This window comes from Chelmon rostratus, chromosome 7, assembly GCF_017976325.1.
Source record: "Chelmon rostratus isolate fCheRos1 chromosome 7, fCheRos1.pri, whole genome shotgun sequence".
Taxonomy (NCBI): Eukaryota; Metazoa; Chordata; class Actinopteri; order Chaetodontiformes; family Chaetodontidae; genus Chelmon; species Chelmon rostratus.
Window position 1 is genome coordinate 26,903,101 of NC_055664.1, and position 17,730 is coordinate 26,920,830.

The following is a 17,730-nucleotide window of genomic DNA, read 5'->3' on the forward strand; positions in this document are numbered from 1 at the left end:
GGATCACAGTCCTGGTGCAGCCGTCAGATATGAAGTTGTCCTCAAAGGAAAATGTCACCAGCCAGTATATTTAGACACCAGGGCTGGGAACAGTTCTCAGAGGCATCCTTCATTTTTAACACCCTGATAAGTTAAAGTTAGATGTATTTTTAAATTAAGCCATGTCTAGAATAGAGAATGCTTCTGTATTATCTCACAGCAAGTGAGCTGTCAGCAGCAGACTGGACAGTAGTCAGTCTGTTTTGTGCATTCACAGTATGTGCGACACTTGAGCTGTGGCAGTCAGTGTGGTTGAGACAGCAAGAAAAGCAGCATGTGATGAGGAGGAAATGGCTCATCGAAGATGCTGCTCTGGTGTTGTCCCCCGTCTCTGCTGGTTGTGTTGTCATGCCCATTAGGAAATGCTGGAGCAGGAGATGTCCTGTCATTAGTGATGGGAGACCAGCCTGCGCATATTGTTGAGCCTGCTGATGACCTTCAGCTAAAGGTCACAGCTGCTTCAGTGCCAGTACGCTTGTAAATGCTCAATGAGCTGAAATAAGCACGTTATATGGTAGTTTATTTGTTGAATTACACACACACACACACACACACACACACACACACACACACACACACTGAAAGAGAGAGAGAGAGTAAACCACAAGCTGTAAAAGGACCCCACCTCTCACATAGCAAAACAAGCAGATCCCTCCCTGAACTCAACAATCACTGTAGTTATAGCTTCCCTGTTTTTACCCCTCACTCCTAACCAAATCCAGCACAATCTCATCTCCATCTCCTTCTTCCCACCACCATTCAACAATCTCTGCTGTCCTTCCAACATCACGGTGATGTCAGTTTTGTAAATAAGGACTTGATAATATTTTATCTACACCAGTTTGGCTTCTGCTTTATACGCTTTCAGCAGTCAGTTGCTGAGATTTATGCTCAACTGCATTTAAATAGTTTTAATCCCGCTCGGCCATTGATTGCGTTTTATAGGAAACCACACCCAGCCTGTGTTCCAAGCCATAAACACTGATTTAAGTTGTCCAATCCTGTTTAGCCCATGGGTGTTTTTACATACACACGTCTGATGGACTATTAAAACATAAAGACGGTAATTTGGTGTTTTCTGAAGCTGCTGTCCATGGCTGCCTCCATGCTTGTGTGCTATGTTTTATATTTTCCACTTGGAACTTTTGCATTTGCATTTTTTCCTCATTCTTTCCTGCTTCGTCCCTACAGGTCTGATGTTAGGCTGCAGCTGCCTCAGCCGCCATCATGTTCACCAAAAAGAAGAAGTCTCGTATCCAGATCTCTGCTCCATCTAACTTTGAACACCGTGTGCATACGGACTTCGATGAGCAGGAGCAAAAGTTTGTTGGGTTGCCACGGCAATGGCAGTCGCTCATCGAAGACACGGCCAAAAGGCCCAAACCCTTCATCGATGCAACTGTCATCACTACAGTAGAGCCGCACAAGGTGGGATGAGCAAAAATCAAAACAACTCACAAGCGTATAGTGACAATTCTCACCACGTAATAAATGATGATTTGACCAAAGTGGCTGACAGAGAGACAGGCTTTGTATGGCCTCTCATCCTGTATCTTTTCTTTTAAAATCTCCAGTCAATTGTACGTGGCAGCAAGCTTGGAGTGGACGGCTCTCTGACGTGGCTGTTGGATGAGTTTGACACCATGTCAGTGACTCGCTCCAACTCCCTGCGACGAGGCAGCCCTCCCACCCAGCCTCGCAAGGACTCCAGCTCTTCAGGAGGAGGGCAGGAGAACGGAGATCCTCACCACAGACACTATTCACACCCAGACAGACAAGACAGGTAAGGAGCTAAACTGCAGCTCATGGTGGAGTCATTTTGTCAGTGAGCTGTACCTGTGGCTGATGTTTACTTTACTCGGCTCCTCAGAGACCGGCACAGACAAGACCACCACAGTGGAGGTGACCCCCGCCAGGGTCAGCGCGCGGTCCGTCCTCAGTGGGATGAGGGAGGCCAGGGTCGGCCCCAGCAGCAGCCCCGGGGCCAAGAGCCCAGCAGGGCCCACAGAGACAGGCCAGGCTCCGGCCCCCCTCCTCCTCCACACAGAGACAGAGCGCCTCGGGACCGGGACCAGGTAGGGACTGAAGATTAAGTCTGGACCTAGGCCCTCATCTTTATAATTATAAAAAACAAGATTTAATTTTGGACATTGCTGTTCATAGGACTCACACTGCAGTCAGTGTCTCCTGGACCAGGGTATTAAGTCTTAATTGCTTTTCCCAGACAGAAAGTAAACAAATATGGCGGCTTCTTAAAAAGCAGTGAGCATTTTAGTTAATCGTACAAACCAATAAGCATCTTTGATTTGATATTTTAATCCACTGCGTCGCCGTTGTCCTCTTATTAACTAACTTTTCCTTTCATGCTTCCCAATAATCCCTCCACCTCTCACCCAAACCCTTCTCTTCAGGAGCAGGTGGTTCACAGGGATCAACCCGGTGACCATAGGCCAAAGTCCAGCTACATGGTGCGGGATGGCAGCCCTCAGTCTCCCAGGGACAAGAGGCCTCTCTCTGGGCCCAATATCCGCACCCCAAACCTGCCAGTAACAGACGGGGTGATGAAGACTGCCCAACAGACCACACGGCCATTCAACACCTACCCGAGGACAGACAGCGAGGGAGGACGCAGCCCCACAGGACAGGTGGGGACAGACAGACAGACAGACAGACAGACAGGTGGCTGTCTCCAGTCAGAACAGGCACAAGGAGAGACAGCAGTCCTGAAGGGAGGTACTGACCGAGAGACAAATGCAGACAGGTGCAAACTGAACCACTGGCTGATGGATGATAGCTCTTACTGACCTCTTTGTTCTCCAGGTCACATTTAGCTGCTTCTGTCTGTCCTGGTTGTCTCTCCTGAACGCTGTTAGCGATGCCTGAGTGCTAACATCAAGGTTTATGATGTTCATGTTCAGGGTTTTTTTGTGCCAAGGTGCTTTAAAGGATTATGTAATGAAGAGAAAATGTACACTATTCAGAGTTAAATACACTTCAAGGTGCTATTTATACTGCACTACCTATCCCTTCAGTATCAAACCAGCCAGCAGGACTTCTTAATGACATTATTGAATTTTTATATGTTTTTTTTTGTACTTCATCGATATGATGAGGGTATCAGGTATTTAATTAGCCAGATTATGCAAAAGCAGCTGTTTGTATTTGGTAACTTTATCTATCAACACTTTCCTGATTGATTCCAAAATTACTATAATACAGCATCCGCTGATAAATAAAATGACATTTTCTCTGATAGAGGGTTAAAGCCACATCACTTCCACCTACTATTCAAATGTGATTTTCATATTTTTCATTATGTAAGTTATTATTATATACCTTCTTGCAGCTTCCTGTAGATTTTTTATACTTGGTGTATGTTGTGTGTGTGATGACGCTCTCTTGTCTGTTTCTTTAAGCCGGTTCGACACCATGAATCCTCCCCTCAGAATGGTCCCTCAAGCAACTCCACCCGAGGGTCCTCCAGCTCCAAGCCCCCTATCAGCCAACCACACCCTCATCACACTTCCCACCCAAGCCTGACCCCCGAAGCCACCCAGCACCCACACACGCCTCACCCCAGTGTTCCAGCCCCGCGGCCCCCCGTGCCCTCTGGGCCCCCGGCATCAGGTGCTCCGCCACAGGGCCGCTCACCGCAGAGGGAGCCCCAGAGGGTTTCCCATGAGCAGTTCAGAGCAGCGTTACAGATGGTGGTGGATCCCGGTGATCCGCGGACCTACCTAGACCACTACATTAAGATAGGGGAGGGGTCCACTGGGATTGTGTGTATTGCCACAGTGAAGACTACAGGGAAACTGGTTGCTGTGAAGAAGATGGACCTGAGAAAACAACAGCGCAGAGAACTCCTCTTCAACGAGGTAAGAGTTCATGATGGAGTGGATCCTGTTTGATAGATGCTGTAATTCAAAGCAACTCAATATCCCAAAAACACTGAGACTGATAATTAAACACATCACTGTGATAACTGATGCTGTCAGATGGTGTTTTCTGTGTCAGGCCTTGTGACAAATGGCTAATAATAAGGCTAGTTACCTTGAATGTATACCACTGACTGCTCATAACTATAATGAATCTGACTTTTTGGCCACTACGATCATTGTTACCACAACAGCACGGATAGACGCCAAAAAAAAAAAGAGTCATATCACAGAGTGATACTGTACATACATTGTCTAACGAATATGTATGTATATTTTTGTCATTAAAGGTTAACTTTTGTTTTTTACAACCTGGACCTGGCGCACTGTCACTGGGTTATTTCTAGCATTAAATACGCCCATTTACTCACTCAGACAACTTTGGTGGCATTTGGAGTCGTTTTGAAGAAATTAGCCCCAGAGGAGCGGCGCGTATATCCGTATAATGCGAGTTCTCGGGGCATCCATGCGCAGCCTCTATATAATGCATAATCTGCGGCGAAACTCGTTCATATTCCAATATTTTATGATATGCTGGTGCTATTCTCCTCTGAGCCCGTGGTGGCATGTTATCAACATCCGGCGTCTCTAGGCAACTACCTCTGACGTGGATGATGTCATTACCGAACGCCGCGCGCTGCGAGCAGCCAGCCACAACACGGCTGACTCTGCAGCAGTCGGCTACGAATACGCAATAACGAACCACAGCTGTGCCAAACTGCAGCTAAACTAGCCGACCGCCGGCTCAGAGGGGAATAGCACCAGCATATCATAACTAAATATTGGAATATGAATGAGTTTCGCCGCAGATGATGCGTTATATAGAGGCTGCGCATGGATGCCCCGAGTACTCGCATTATACGGATATACGCGCCGCTCCTCTGGGGCTAAGTTCTTCAAAACGACTCCAAATGCCACCAAAGTTGTCTGAGTGAGTAAATGGTCGTATTTAATGCTACAAATAAGGTCCAGGTTGTAAAAAACGAAAGTTATCCTTTAATACTTTTAAACCAGAAGAGTACAATGACCATCTTTCTCTTGTCTTTCTCTCTTATCAAAATGTTTTGTTTTCAAAGAACAAGTCAGAACTGTCTGTGGAGATGAGAGGTTCAACTTTTATGCAGCAACTTTTATTAGTTGCTGATTGTCACTTTACATTTCAGACATCTGAATCAGCCTATGAGCAGTCAGGCAGTTTTTCAGCGTGTCCAAAAGTGTCAATGGTTGATCAATGCAGCATCAGATATAAGACAATCTCTCTACGTGCAAGGCCACCTCGCCATTCTTTCAGGTCTAACAAGTAAAGTAACTGTATCCTGTCTGTGTGTCCATCTGTTTCCGTGGTAACTGAAGGTGGTAATTATGCGGGACTACCATCACGAGAACGTGGTGGAGATGTACAACAGCTACCTGGTGGGAGACGAGCTCTGGGTCGTCATGGAGTTCCTGGAGGGGGGAGCTCTCACTGACATCGTGACGCACACCAGGTGTGAGAGAGAAACTTTTTATGTCATTGATGTAGCAACGTTTAAGGGCTGTAACCATTGTGGGTTGTGGGTATTTGACCTTTCATTCAATGTAATTAATATTTTCATGTGATTTAAGCATTTATATTTCTCATTTTCTTATTTCTTCTCTTTTAAAAACTGTGTTACTGCCTCACCATTACTCTGTATCCTGCTTTAGGTTTCCCTCACTAAACCCTACCGAAACTCTTTTCTTCCATAAGGGGGCAGTGTCGTCCATGTGTTCTGCACAGGGAGATATACCACCATTGCCTATGCCACTTCACATTCACATACATTTCCACTCCAGCAAGTTATTGATTAATTGATGCAAGACTTTTCCATGTTCTTTCAACTGGCTGGCTCCGGCTTTTTTCTGGTCTTTGTGGGTGCTACACATCATCACTATAGCTTCAGAAATGATCATACCCGAGTGTAGAATGAACCAGAAGAAAACAGTACCGATACAATGGCTGAAATAGAGATGGTGAGCCCAAACTGACATATCTGTCTGGTGTCTCCTTCCCTCTCCAGGATGAACGAGGAACAGATAGCTACAGTGTGTCTGTCTGTCCTGAAGGCGTTGTCTGTCCTCCACACACAGGGTGTGATCCACAGAGACATCAAGAGTGACTCCATCCTCCTCACTCATGACGGCCGGGTATGTACCACGTACTTCACGCAGCCTTTTATGCCGTCAGACGATGCTAGAGGCATTATGTTTCCGGGTTGTCTGTCCGTCTCCTTCTTGTAACCATATTACAGGAAGCTCATGTGACCTCAGAAATCACACTGTTGACCATAACTGAAGAATTCATGTGCTAGTTTTGACACAGTTTTTACACAAATATCTTAAAGTGTAAAATGAAGAGAGATGACATTTTATCTACAAAGGTTCAAAGCTCAACTTCACTGTGACATCATAATGTTGTGCTATCCATTATTCAACAGCATAACTCAGGAACAGAAGGCAGATAATGACCATATTTCTCATTTGCTCGGATCCTGAATTGGTGACATTAATCTTGGGTGTCCACCTTAAAACTGTGCCGATTGTAAAGATCTTCTGTGGTGCAGTTCAACATGTGTGTGAAGTGTCCACGTTACCGTTTGTAGCTTCTCTGCAGCAGCATCCATATTTGTAGTCCACTATGAGCTAATTTCAGGTGATTGTTGTTGCACCATGTGATGAAGCTCTCTATCAGTCCTCTGGACAAATAGTCTCTAAGTGAAGACATCAATACGCTGAATCCTTTTTTTATTAAATTCCTTCACTACATGTATGAGTCTGGAGAGACATGTATGTAAATGCATGATGGTGAAGGCATACGACTGAGAGGCAGTGATTCTAGGTTCAACATGACATGAAATTAAACAGCTGCATCTTCTTTTTTAGTCATCAAGGGCAGTGTATAGAAGGCATTAAAGACTGACATTTAAGCTGTGAAACCAAACTATTACTGTAGTGACTTTGAAAAGCAAAGCTGTATTTTAAAATGACAGAAGGGTGCAGAAAATGTCTTTGTGAGCTGACAGTCACATAAAAGAAGAGACAAGGCTTCAGTGTGTGGCTTCACAGAAACAAAGTGAAAAATCTACTTCCGTGTTTCAAATTAGCAGCAGCACACATCTGCTCTTGTATGTCAAACCGCAGCACTGTGGCTGAGCCAGCACTTTATCGACATAAAGGTGTGATAGGCCTTTTCACAGCAGACATCTCGACTAGTCAGAGCAGGACGATCGCAGGTGTCACAAAATTAAATGAGTCATTGTTCAGTTTGAATGAACCAGTGACTTTCCTGCTATAACATGCCAAAATTTCTGCTGTGACGAAGGCTTGTGGTGTGCATGTGATGGACAGAGGTGCTCCTCTTTAAAGTGTGTCTTATGGGATGCACAGTCTGAGCACAAGGCTGACAGAACTTCACCAAGTTTTACAAGAATAAAAATGGTTTTAAAAAGGAACTAAATGCCCCTCTGTTAACCACGACTGTGCGAGGTTAGTGCCTACTCACTTCCTTCATGTCAGGTTTCTGTTTTCCACAGAAAATGAAACCAAACAAAAAAAAACAAAAAACAGAATACATACATGTGTGGCTGCTGCTGCTCCTTTGTTCGTCCATGTTAGTCATATCACAGAGATCACATATTTTGTGTATGATTGTGTGAACTTAAAGGGGCAACACGAGTCATTTTCAGCACAGCTGTTCTGGAAAACTCTTTCAACCTTCTCCTATTTTCTTTTAGCTTTAACTACCAGGCTACCCATCAGAGCTCCTCAAAACAGATAACATCGCCATCTGAAAGGCTAAGTTTTGTTTAGGATCATATTAGCATTCAAATAAGGGTATTTTGAATAGGCTACTCTCGGTTATGTTGTGGAAACGCTGTGAACACACCCCCAAGTCACGTCACATGGAGGCACATGCAGGCAAGATCCTTCCAATGTAGACATTAGTCATTACTGGCTGGTAACTGTGGTAGTTTTTATCAGGTTTATTAATGTTGTTATTGTTTTGGAAGCTATCTTTTATTTTTTTTTAATTGTTTTGGTGTGTTTTTGTTTTTCTGGATGAGCGTTTAGTTTTTATGTTGGACTTCTTTCTCGGTCCATGTTCAAATAAGCATGTTGTCCTTAAATAGCATGTTGTCCGTTGGATTTTTGTTGTTGTCTGTGTCTGGTGATCCATAAATGAATTCAGTCACTCAATCAATGTTAAATTGGTTAGCATGTTTGGCTCGGTTGCTTCAAGTTGATGTGAACATTAACATAGCAGCAAACAATTATCTGCTGTGTAAAGATATTGTGGAGTAATGGTGTCCTGGCAGAGGATGCAGTCTCACTCCCTCAGTGCGTGGAGTAATTGGAGTTTCTCTGTTCTTTGATTTGGTAGCCAGTCCGGCCTCGCATGCATGTTGGCACATGTGAGTTCCTCCCTGCGTTTATGAAGAGACAAAGAGAGAGACCTCCACACAGCATTGTAAAAGCAAGATGGCAGAGTGTGATGGAAGTGGTGCTAGTAGTGTTTCAAACATTCAGCTGAAACCATCAAACTTAAGCTTCCTAAAGCATATCTTACTTTGTGTTTTAGGTAGCTGGTGTTAGCAGGATAGCTAGCTAGTAATTACTGACTTTGAATCGTACATGTTGGTCTGCAAAGTTCAATCTATGTTTGCCAGTACGCAAACTTGTAAGCTGCTTTTTTTGTTATTGATGCTCAGACTTTGCAGTTATCAGTGTGCTGCTGGCAGCAAATAATAGCAATAATAATAATAATAATATATATAAATTTTATTTACACAACACTTGCCAAGCTTAGAGCTAAAAGGGCTTTCCATAATTAACAGAATAAAATACAATGAGGGAATGCTATAAAAAATAAATATAATAGTGATAATAAAACAAGGCATTAAAACAAGACAAGAAATAAAAAAACAGTAAGAGAAGATAGTGGTAAAAGCAGTGACATTCAAACATCTAAAGGTTATGCTTGTATACTCTTTTAAATCAGACACAGAACAACATATCAGTGTATAGCCGGATCCCTGTCTGTCGTATCAGCTGGATCATCACTGGGAATGTCATGGGAAACCTTTTATTGTGATGGAGTCTCTTGCACCTACATCAACATTCACTATTTATGCAAGTCATACATGTGATGCTCAGATGAGCTAACTTGTAAACCACAGCGTCCTTGATGACAGCTGAGGAGTGTTTGTGGTTTGACGTCTGTATGAAGTGTGGTTTCACCCACCGCCTCGTCCTCCTGCCGTGTGCATGGCCAGGCGGTCCTCTGCAGGTCTCTGCAGTGACTCCGAAGTGCTTCTTCCACTGCGCGTTGTTCTGCACGGCGTGTGATCTGTGTCAGTTGTTACAAATGACATGACAAATATTATGTGTGTTCGGTTATCTGCACCAAAGGGTGTAATTTCTTAACACTAATGGTGTAAAATTAGAGGCAGCTCACAGCGAGTAGACTACACTATTTGTGCTTTGTGTCCTTTTTGTGTTAATATAACTTTTGGACGTGCATGTTTTTATACACACTGAAGAGAATTCGGATTCGAACCCTTACGTTTTTCATTAGTTTTGGTTTCATTTCAGGAAGGCCTGTGATATCTGGTTCACACAGAAAGCCGCCTGTTGTGGTGTTGTTGCCGGGTTGGGTTTGAGTTGTTACTTGTGATTTGGCTTATCAGGGGAAGCAGACTCAACCAAGCCTGAAATGTTTTCCGTCAGTAGGGTGGGTGTGTTTGGTGTGTCTGATTGCACCTGTGTGCTGTGTGAGTGTCTCATCTCTTTAAAATATAGGACAAAGCACTGGAACTCTGTTCTGATTAATTGTAGTATTGATGTTAGGTCAGATTTGTGTTAAAGCTCAATAGGTACACATTTGAATGCCATCTGTGAAGCTCAGTGTGTCAGTGGCAGCTTTCACGTTACAGTGTCTGTGTATGAGAGCGGTCATACATGTGTGCACTGTTTCTCATAACAAGCTCGTTTCATTTCTCATTTTGAGCCATCTGAGACTGGCAGTCGACCTTGTGGGCAACACGAAAAGCTGCTTCTCTGTCTGCATAATGAGCTGTGTTCTCAGAAAGAGGGCTGGGTGGTAACGAGGACTGTGAGATAGTTTTCACAGACTAATCTGCTCGACTGTTGAAGCATAAGCAGGAAAATGTGAAATGTGCCATATTAAAGACGTGTTTATTATTGACCTTAATTCATCTGCCCATAATCAAAAATGACATTTGCTATGCTGTAAGAATTTATAATAAAATGCACTATGAGTTAATGACTGTACTTCAGTGCTGGACACTCCTCCAAACTTTCTTCCTCAGCCCTGTAACAGCATCAGAAGCAGTAAAAGATACAAATATAATGAATTAATAGAGTTTTTTTTATGTGAATAGTCATGATCCCGATGTTCCTTCTGTAAAAAATAATCTTTACATTCACTACGTCTGTTTCCTCTTTTCATCCCTCTCTGCCTCCATCTCTTTCTCCGGCTCCTTTTGCGTCCAGGTGAAGCTGTCAGACTTTGGTTTCTGTGCCCAGGTGTCGAAGGAAGTGCAAAGAAGGAAGTCTCTGGTTGGAACACCATACTGGATGGCACCAGAACTCATATCCAGACTTCCTTATGGACCAGAGGTAACACTCACACTTAGTTTTTTCCTGTTATTTGTCTTTTGACATCTTAAACATTGACCAACACCCGTCAACACATTGATGTTCTACCCTACTAACTCTACTGTGAGTACCCTGTTGTCATCACTACATTATTACAGGAGTACTCAGTACTCATTGGTCAGACCACACTCATCTTCGAACTCAGCCTTCACAGTTTCATGACTGCGTCTTGCACAGTTGTGACACTGTTGCAGTGAAAAAATCTGTCCACATACATATAAACACCTGACAAAGTACTCAAAGCTGCTTCAGTGGAAGGTCCCACTACAACAGGTGTCTCCACGACCCACATTTTGCCCTGAGGACACACACAGCCTCAGGTGAAAGCAGTACCAGCCAGGCTGCTGGTAACGAGCTCTTCTACTTGTTGACCTTCTCTTCTTGCTGTTTCCAGGTGGATATCTGGTCTCTGGGTATCATGGTCATAGAGATGGTGGATGGGGAGCCGCCGTACTTCAACGAGCCGCCGCTCAAAGCCATGAAAATGATTCGAGACAACCTGCCTCCCAAACTGAAGAATCTGCACAAGGTACACAGACGGAGTTTGACAGCTCAGCTCGTGTGAAGCACCGTTAGCAGATGTCAGGGATGCCATTATACTTCTTTATAGGTTTCATTGAGCAACGATCATGAAGGTTATCTGTCAATGAAAAGTCAGAAGAGAACAGATACTAAAATAACTGTTTCTGGAAAACACTTGGTTAAGCACAACCAAGTGCAATAAAAACATGACTTATTAGTCCTTTACAAGCCTGCAGGATGGTATCACGAACACCTGACTGACTCTGATGACTTCTCTCCCTCTCCCAGGTCTCCCCTCTGCTCAAGGGCTTCCTGGACCGGATGTTGGTGCGAGACCCGGCTCAGAGGGCCACGGCCGGCGAGATCCTCAAACACCCCTTCCTGACGAAGGCGGGCCCGCCGTCCTGCATCGTCCCTCTGATGAGGCAGAACAGGATGAGATGAGATATGTGACACTAAGACCTCCGGACACTGGAGGGCGGCGTGTGCCGGTTCAGATGGAACAGAATACTCCTGCACACAGAGGTCAGAGGTCACAGACGGGAGGTCTGTGCTTCGGGTTAAACTCTCAGACTGTCCTGTGAGCTGCAGAGTGGAAACTGGGTGTGCAGGAGTATTCTATTTTTTTATGTGAATCACTGAACTGTGGGGAGTGTGTTCCCTTCATAAGACGCAATAAGGCTGTGTGTGTGCGTGTGCGTGCGCGTATTTGTGTGTGTGTGTGTGTGTGTGTGTGTGTGTGTGCGAGCTCTCTTGGGGGAGAAGAGCAGAGAAGCCACAACTTGCCCGTCGAGTGATTTTAGCCGATTTCCTGTTTTCGTTTTAGTTGATGGGCCTGACCTGGAGAGCTTCAGGACTGAGGCTGTTTTATTTTTCCATTTGGACAGTACCTGGATTTTAAGTGTGAAGGTGGGGTTTTGCACACCAATCGAATGCTTTGAAGGAGCCGTGAGATTTTAGAGACAGACGGAGCAACTTTTAATCTCACCGTCTCACAGTCTGGACGCCGAATTTTCTCACTACAAAGACTTCTCTCACGGACGGATCCCGGACTCGGACGCTCTCCTCACCGCGGCCAGAACTTTACTACTGAGGGAGGAAATCTTCTGACTCAGAAATGAGTCAGATGGACTTTATTTTGTAGCCATATAAATACTAGCTTCCTGTTGTAAACAAGCAAACATACACTAAGTCAAAAGGTAAACACTGGAGTTGTGGTTAACAGATGAATTTTTCTCTTATTTCCACCTTATTTTCCTGTGTAAGTACAATGAACATAGAGAGATATATCAGTCGTGATGTTTTACCATCTCTTTTTTGTGATTGTTTTATTATTATGATGATTTGTTTTCTGCTTTATTTTAGAGAGTGACGTGATGATTTTCGAAGCACTGTCGAGGAGAGATAGAAGCTGCACTCCCGGTTAATTCCAGCGCGCAGACAATAGACACTAGTCATTTTATTTTGTTGTTTGTTTTTTTTTTACACCTGACCAGACGGGGCTTTGTGACCATAAAGAATCCACCTCCTTCCAACTGAATGGGTATAAAATAATGACAAACAAAGAACAGAATCCTGTTTTAGCTGTTTTTCGGCTTTTGTTTTTAAAACAGGAGGCTTTTCACACCCTCTTTTGCGTACCTTAGTTTGCTATTTCAGCTGATAGAGGTAGCTCACTTCACAATAAACACAAACTGCTTTTTAGCCGACCGACGAGTTGTTTTGACTCTGCGGTGCATGTCGGCTTTCTTTTAACATCATCACTCGGCTTCACCCGACTCTCAGCGGCTGCTGCGCCAGTTTTCTGATTGAATCGATTAATGTTTGATTGCCTGGTTAATGCGTCTGGCAGAGCGCTCCTTAGTCCACCTCAGTGTTCGAGTGCTTGAAAGGAGCAAACAGGAGGTTTTTGTCATCTGGCGAGTATCTTATTTAGAAATGATAAAGAACAACTCATACACTAATCAGCCTGACACACAGAAAGGAGCATAACCAGCAAGAGTGTTTACATTCATATCTGATGAATAGTGTTGGTCATGCTCCTAATGTGTGATCTGTTATTATTTCAGTCGGCATGCATGTGGTTTCGTTGAGAGTGGACCATTAGGCAGATGATAGAAAGATAAGAGAAGTACTTAGAAAGCAGGAAACACTTTCATGAAAATCCACTCTGGGCACCAGTGAGTAACAGCTGCTAATGGTGTGTACACACACACACACACACAGACACACACAACCTAAAAAAAAAAAGATCTGACCTGTGTCAAATTGTTCTGGACGGCGCTGGGAGCACAAAGGCCTCCATTAATTTCAAAGTGTAAAAAGGAGTTCTCATAAAGGGAGTACAAGGTGTATGAGGCGTTTTCCACATCAGCACAGATCAGTTACTGCAAATCACAATAAATTCCCTTTCAAACACTCACCTGATTTTTCCCCTGTACCAAACATCAGGCGAAGACCTGCAGGCCGAATTCAACCATAGAGAATTAATGACAGTGTGGCTCAGGTCTGGGTCTGCCCTGATGTTCCTCAGGCTGCAACAGGAGGCTTCGTCACCAGCAGACATCTGTAGTTTCACGCTGTACCTTGTAGCAGTGAAAAATAATTTCTAAAGAAGAAAAAATAAAACCCATCCCTCTCAAGGTAACGCGGCACAGAGATGCACATAAACAGGCCTGCGGACACATTCCCCTCTCTGTGCCAACGCTGCTGTTTCATTCGACGTCTTCCAGCTCAGCTGCTGCCGCTCCTCTCGTCAGACCAGACCTCAGACCGTGACAGAGTACTTCCCGCTAATCCAGTGCTCCCTGAAAATGAACATTTTCTTCCACTTTAGATGCTTTAGAAGTCAAAACTGCAGCTAAACAAAGGGAGGAGTTTGGTGTTTTTCGGATGGTGTAGCACACATGCTGTTCTTGTAGTCGTGTACTTTTCTACGTGCACACAGTCTATACTGCATATATTACACTGCTACACATACTGTACTGCAGCATTGGGTGCACTTCCTCGTGAGCAAATGTAGAAACCTAATGCTGTGAGACCTTGCAGGAAGAGTAGCAGCACAGAGTAGAAGTTTAAGCTGGATGCAGGTTTTCATTCCAAGCTGATTAGTTTGTTTTCTAACGATGCTGATAACTCCAACAAAGCACAGCTAGCTGTGGTTCAAAGAGAGCAATGAGACCAGTGAAGCAAAGGCGCTGTTATTCTGGTTATTAATGCTGTGTAGCTTCACTTCTTGGAAGAGGTAACATCGCTAGCTTCTGTGTAACTGCAGCTCTCGGGGGTGTTTGTCACTGTGGTTACTGAGATGATGCTGAATCCATTAGGCTGCATCTTCAGCAGCTCTGAAAATGCTTCCTTCCTTCAAGCTGTGGTCATGTTTCACACAGATGAACTCTGTTGTCTCTGGATTCTGGAACAGCGTGAACAATGTGCTGTGTCAGTATGAGTGCGAGCGGAGAAAATGTCGTTTCCACGTCATGTTTACGTGGCGAGCCGCAGGAGCTCGTTCGTTTCGAGCCACGCAGCCTGAACGCAGGTTAATCGTAAACTGACACTTACCTGCCTTCAAAACAAGTTTCCGCAAGGCGCTTTGGACTTTGTCTCCTTGGCAGCTCACCAGACTGCAGGATTTCAGCTGTGGCAGATTCTGGATCTGTTTTGTGGTCAAAAGTGGGACACGCTGATAATGGCTCACATATGGCAGGTGATGTTTCGTGTTTGTAGTGTTTCGTGTGTAATCAGAGACGTGATGGCTGAGCTGAATGAAATCGTAGATTGAATGACTGTCAGCTGAAGTTGCAAATTATTCAGTTTGGGCTGTGATTTTTTAAGATAAGACTCTTTGAATGTCCTGTTTTTGTTTTGAGAGTTTTCCTCACAGTCAGAATCTTAAATTTGAACATTGCTCCCCCTTTAAATCCAGTTTCAGGCTGCACATACTGACTCATCTCTTACTACGTTTTAAATCATTCTGTTTTTGGGGACTGACAACAAATAGACTTAATAATGAAGGTGAGGGCCTTCGTCCTGCTAAGTGCAGCTCAATCAGGTGTGTTTCTCTTTCTAATATTGGAATTTATACTTTTGACAGTATTTGGGCCACTGATTGGAAACAAGATTGCTTTGAGAGCAAACTGTAAATATGATTAGGTTACCTGGATTACGTAGATGTTTGAGCATGTCCTCAAAGTCCCTTCTGTATCTGGAAGTATCTGTATCACACAGTTGCTGTTTTGACCTGTTGGGCTCTCCTGCTGTTCCCCAGCGGCTGCTTCAAAGCACGTCTGTTTATTGACTCATGCATTATTCACCGGGTTTCATTTTCATTTCAACTATCCTAAAGCCTGAGCAAAGAAGGCTGTCATTGGTGAAACCAATTTCACTATTAAAATCTCCAGACCTCCAGACTAGACCTTCAGCTTTTTCCTCAAAATATTTGAACTTTTTTCCTAACAGTGGTCCTAATGCTCTGTTGTATAGGAGTGTTTTTTTTTTGGCCCTACCTGCCGTTCGTCCAGGTGGGAGCAAACACTCTCTCATCCCACATTTGATCTGTTGTCCTTTGATTATCAATGTGAAAATCCCAAATCTGTTCATCTGTTCACTCTGCTGGTGGACTGATGCTTACTAGGTAGACTGTAACTCCACTTGTATGGACCAGAGTCAACTGCTGTGTGTGTGTGTGTGTGTGTGTGTGTGTGTGTGTGTGTGTGTGTGTGTGTGTGTGTGTGTGTGTGTGTGTGTGTGTGTGTGTGTGTGCATATTCATGAGTTCATGCCTTAACATTTACAATCACTACTGGACGGATCATGATTCTGACACTACGACTGGGAGCCGGTGAAAGGAGACTTCTCATCTGTGTCTGAGCAGTCTTGAAGTCATTCTGATGTCGTTTTTATACCGAGTGCTGTTTGCATCCTTTGGTTGATGCGTCACAAAGCGACGGCTCTCATTAACATTCCTGACAGTTTTTAATCGCTGACACCACTTTAAACTGAGGATTTTTCAGGGTGTGCGTTTTTTTAATGTGGTCCAGAGTGTCTCAGAGTCTTCGCCCCTCAGCTGCAGTTTCTGAAGGAGGTCTGGTCCAAAGGGAGTTTTCAAGAAGCAGGACTGCTGGGCTTCCTTTCTTCCTGCGTGTCCTTGCTTGATTTCTTCATTAGTAGCCAGTGAGCAGCTGCGGTGCTGCTGTTCAGGCTTTAGTGCCTTGCTTAGCGGCATCCTGACAGACATTTTTGGGGGTTGTCCTGTGATGTGAGGGAGTCTTGCTCCTTGGAAAAAAATAAAAAACCCTGCAGGACTTTCCACAGTGAACATGACTGAGGTTAGTCAGGAACCAGGACCACTACTGACCAACTAGCCTACTCTAAAAGATATGTGACAAAAAGAAACTAAAGAATTCAACCTTTCATGGACTGTTATGACTCATTGACTCGCCTCTTGTATAAAAGCTGATTTTGTTGATCTGTTGGAGTCTTGACTCCATCAGATTCCAGCGTTCCTGCACCGTCTTGTTTTGTAACTTCACTGGTATTGTAAAAACATAGACTTCACTTTGCAAATGTTACTTTTTTTTTGCAAATACAGATTTTGTAAAAGTCATCTGTTGTGTCCGTGTGCTGTTCTTCTTTCTGTGTGTTTGAAATGTTGTTCTCTGCAGACCGGACTTGTTTCACTCTGGTGACATGTGAAAATACCTGGAGAAAACAAAAATGAATTATTCTCATTATACTTAAAAAGCTAAAGTTCAACTTGAAGGTGGAAAGGCCACATAAATGAAAAGGGGTAACTCTCTGTACGGTGGCCTTCCAGGGGCATCGCCGCGTCTTTTATCAGACTCGACTGCCGTCAGTCTGAGCTGTGCTTGGGGCTAAACTACTCACACTTTAATGCTGGTGTTCATCTGCATGTTAGCGCGTGGATTACATGCATGAATACATTTACATTTAGCATGAAACATTTAGCATGTTAGTGTTAACGTTAGCTTGTATTACACAAACCACCAGTGTGGAAGAGAAACTCTTTCTGGGAAAACTGTTGTGATGCTGAATGTTTGTGCAAAAAGCAAGAAGCTGTTTGATTGTGAAGGATTGATTTCAGATCTAAAACTGTGTAGTGACAAAGTAAACTTAATACTAATTATTCTGTTAGACTAACCAATGAACCAGACCATTAAGAACAGGAGAGCTGCAAACTAAACACGCGCAAAAATGCAAAAACCAGTGATTCCAGTGCATGTTTTACTTAAGAGTAATTAAAGGATGAGGAAATGATGCACCAGCATTTTAATGACTTTGGCTCCACTGTGTCTGATGTTTTCATGATGAGGCCTAAAGTGAAAGTTATCCTTCAGTCACCTCGCTGACCAATCACGTGCCGATAATGCCCCCACGTGCTGCCTGATAGGCTGGTACTGTAAAGCAGCTGTCAGTGAAGAAACTCTGCTGTATTACAGCAGCAGGCACAGTCAGCAGCGTTGTATTTTTAGCACTTCCGTCAAAGTCGCCCCATCAGTTGAAGCAACTGAGCAGCAGCA

The 17,730-nt window shown here is 44.0% G+C and overlaps 1 protein-coding gene across 2 annotated transcripts in view; it reads left to right on the forward strand.

The window, feature by feature from the left end:
• Positions 1-16,796, forward strand: part of pak4 (p21 protein (Cdc42/Rac)-activated kinase 4) — a 33,500-nt gene extending 16,704 nt beyond the window's left edge. For both annotated transcript variants that reach the window (XM_041940117.1, XM_041940118.1), the window contains exons 2-11: positions 1,231-1,467; positions 1,614-1,822; positions 1,910-2,114; positions 2,451-2,684; positions 3,456-3,914; positions 5,328-5,461; positions 6,014-6,140; positions 10,506-10,631; positions 11,065-11,199; positions 11,481-16,796. In XM_041940117.1, the coding sequence (XP_041796051.1) occupies positions 1,267-1,467; positions 1,614-1,822; positions 1,910-2,114; positions 2,451-2,684; positions 3,456-3,914; positions 5,328-5,461; positions 6,014-6,140; positions 10,506-10,631; positions 11,065-11,199; positions 11,481-11,636 (1,986 nt within the window). In that variant the 5' untranslated portion in view covers positions 1,231-1,266 and the 3' untranslated portion in view covers positions 11,637-16,796. The remainder of the gene's footprint in view (positions 1-1,230; positions 1,468-1,613; positions 1,823-1,909; positions 2,115-2,450; positions 2,685-3,455; positions 3,915-5,327; positions 5,462-6,013; positions 6,141-10,505; positions 10,632-11,064; positions 11,200-11,480) is intronic.
• Positions 16,797-17,730: the final 934 nt, after the last annotated feature.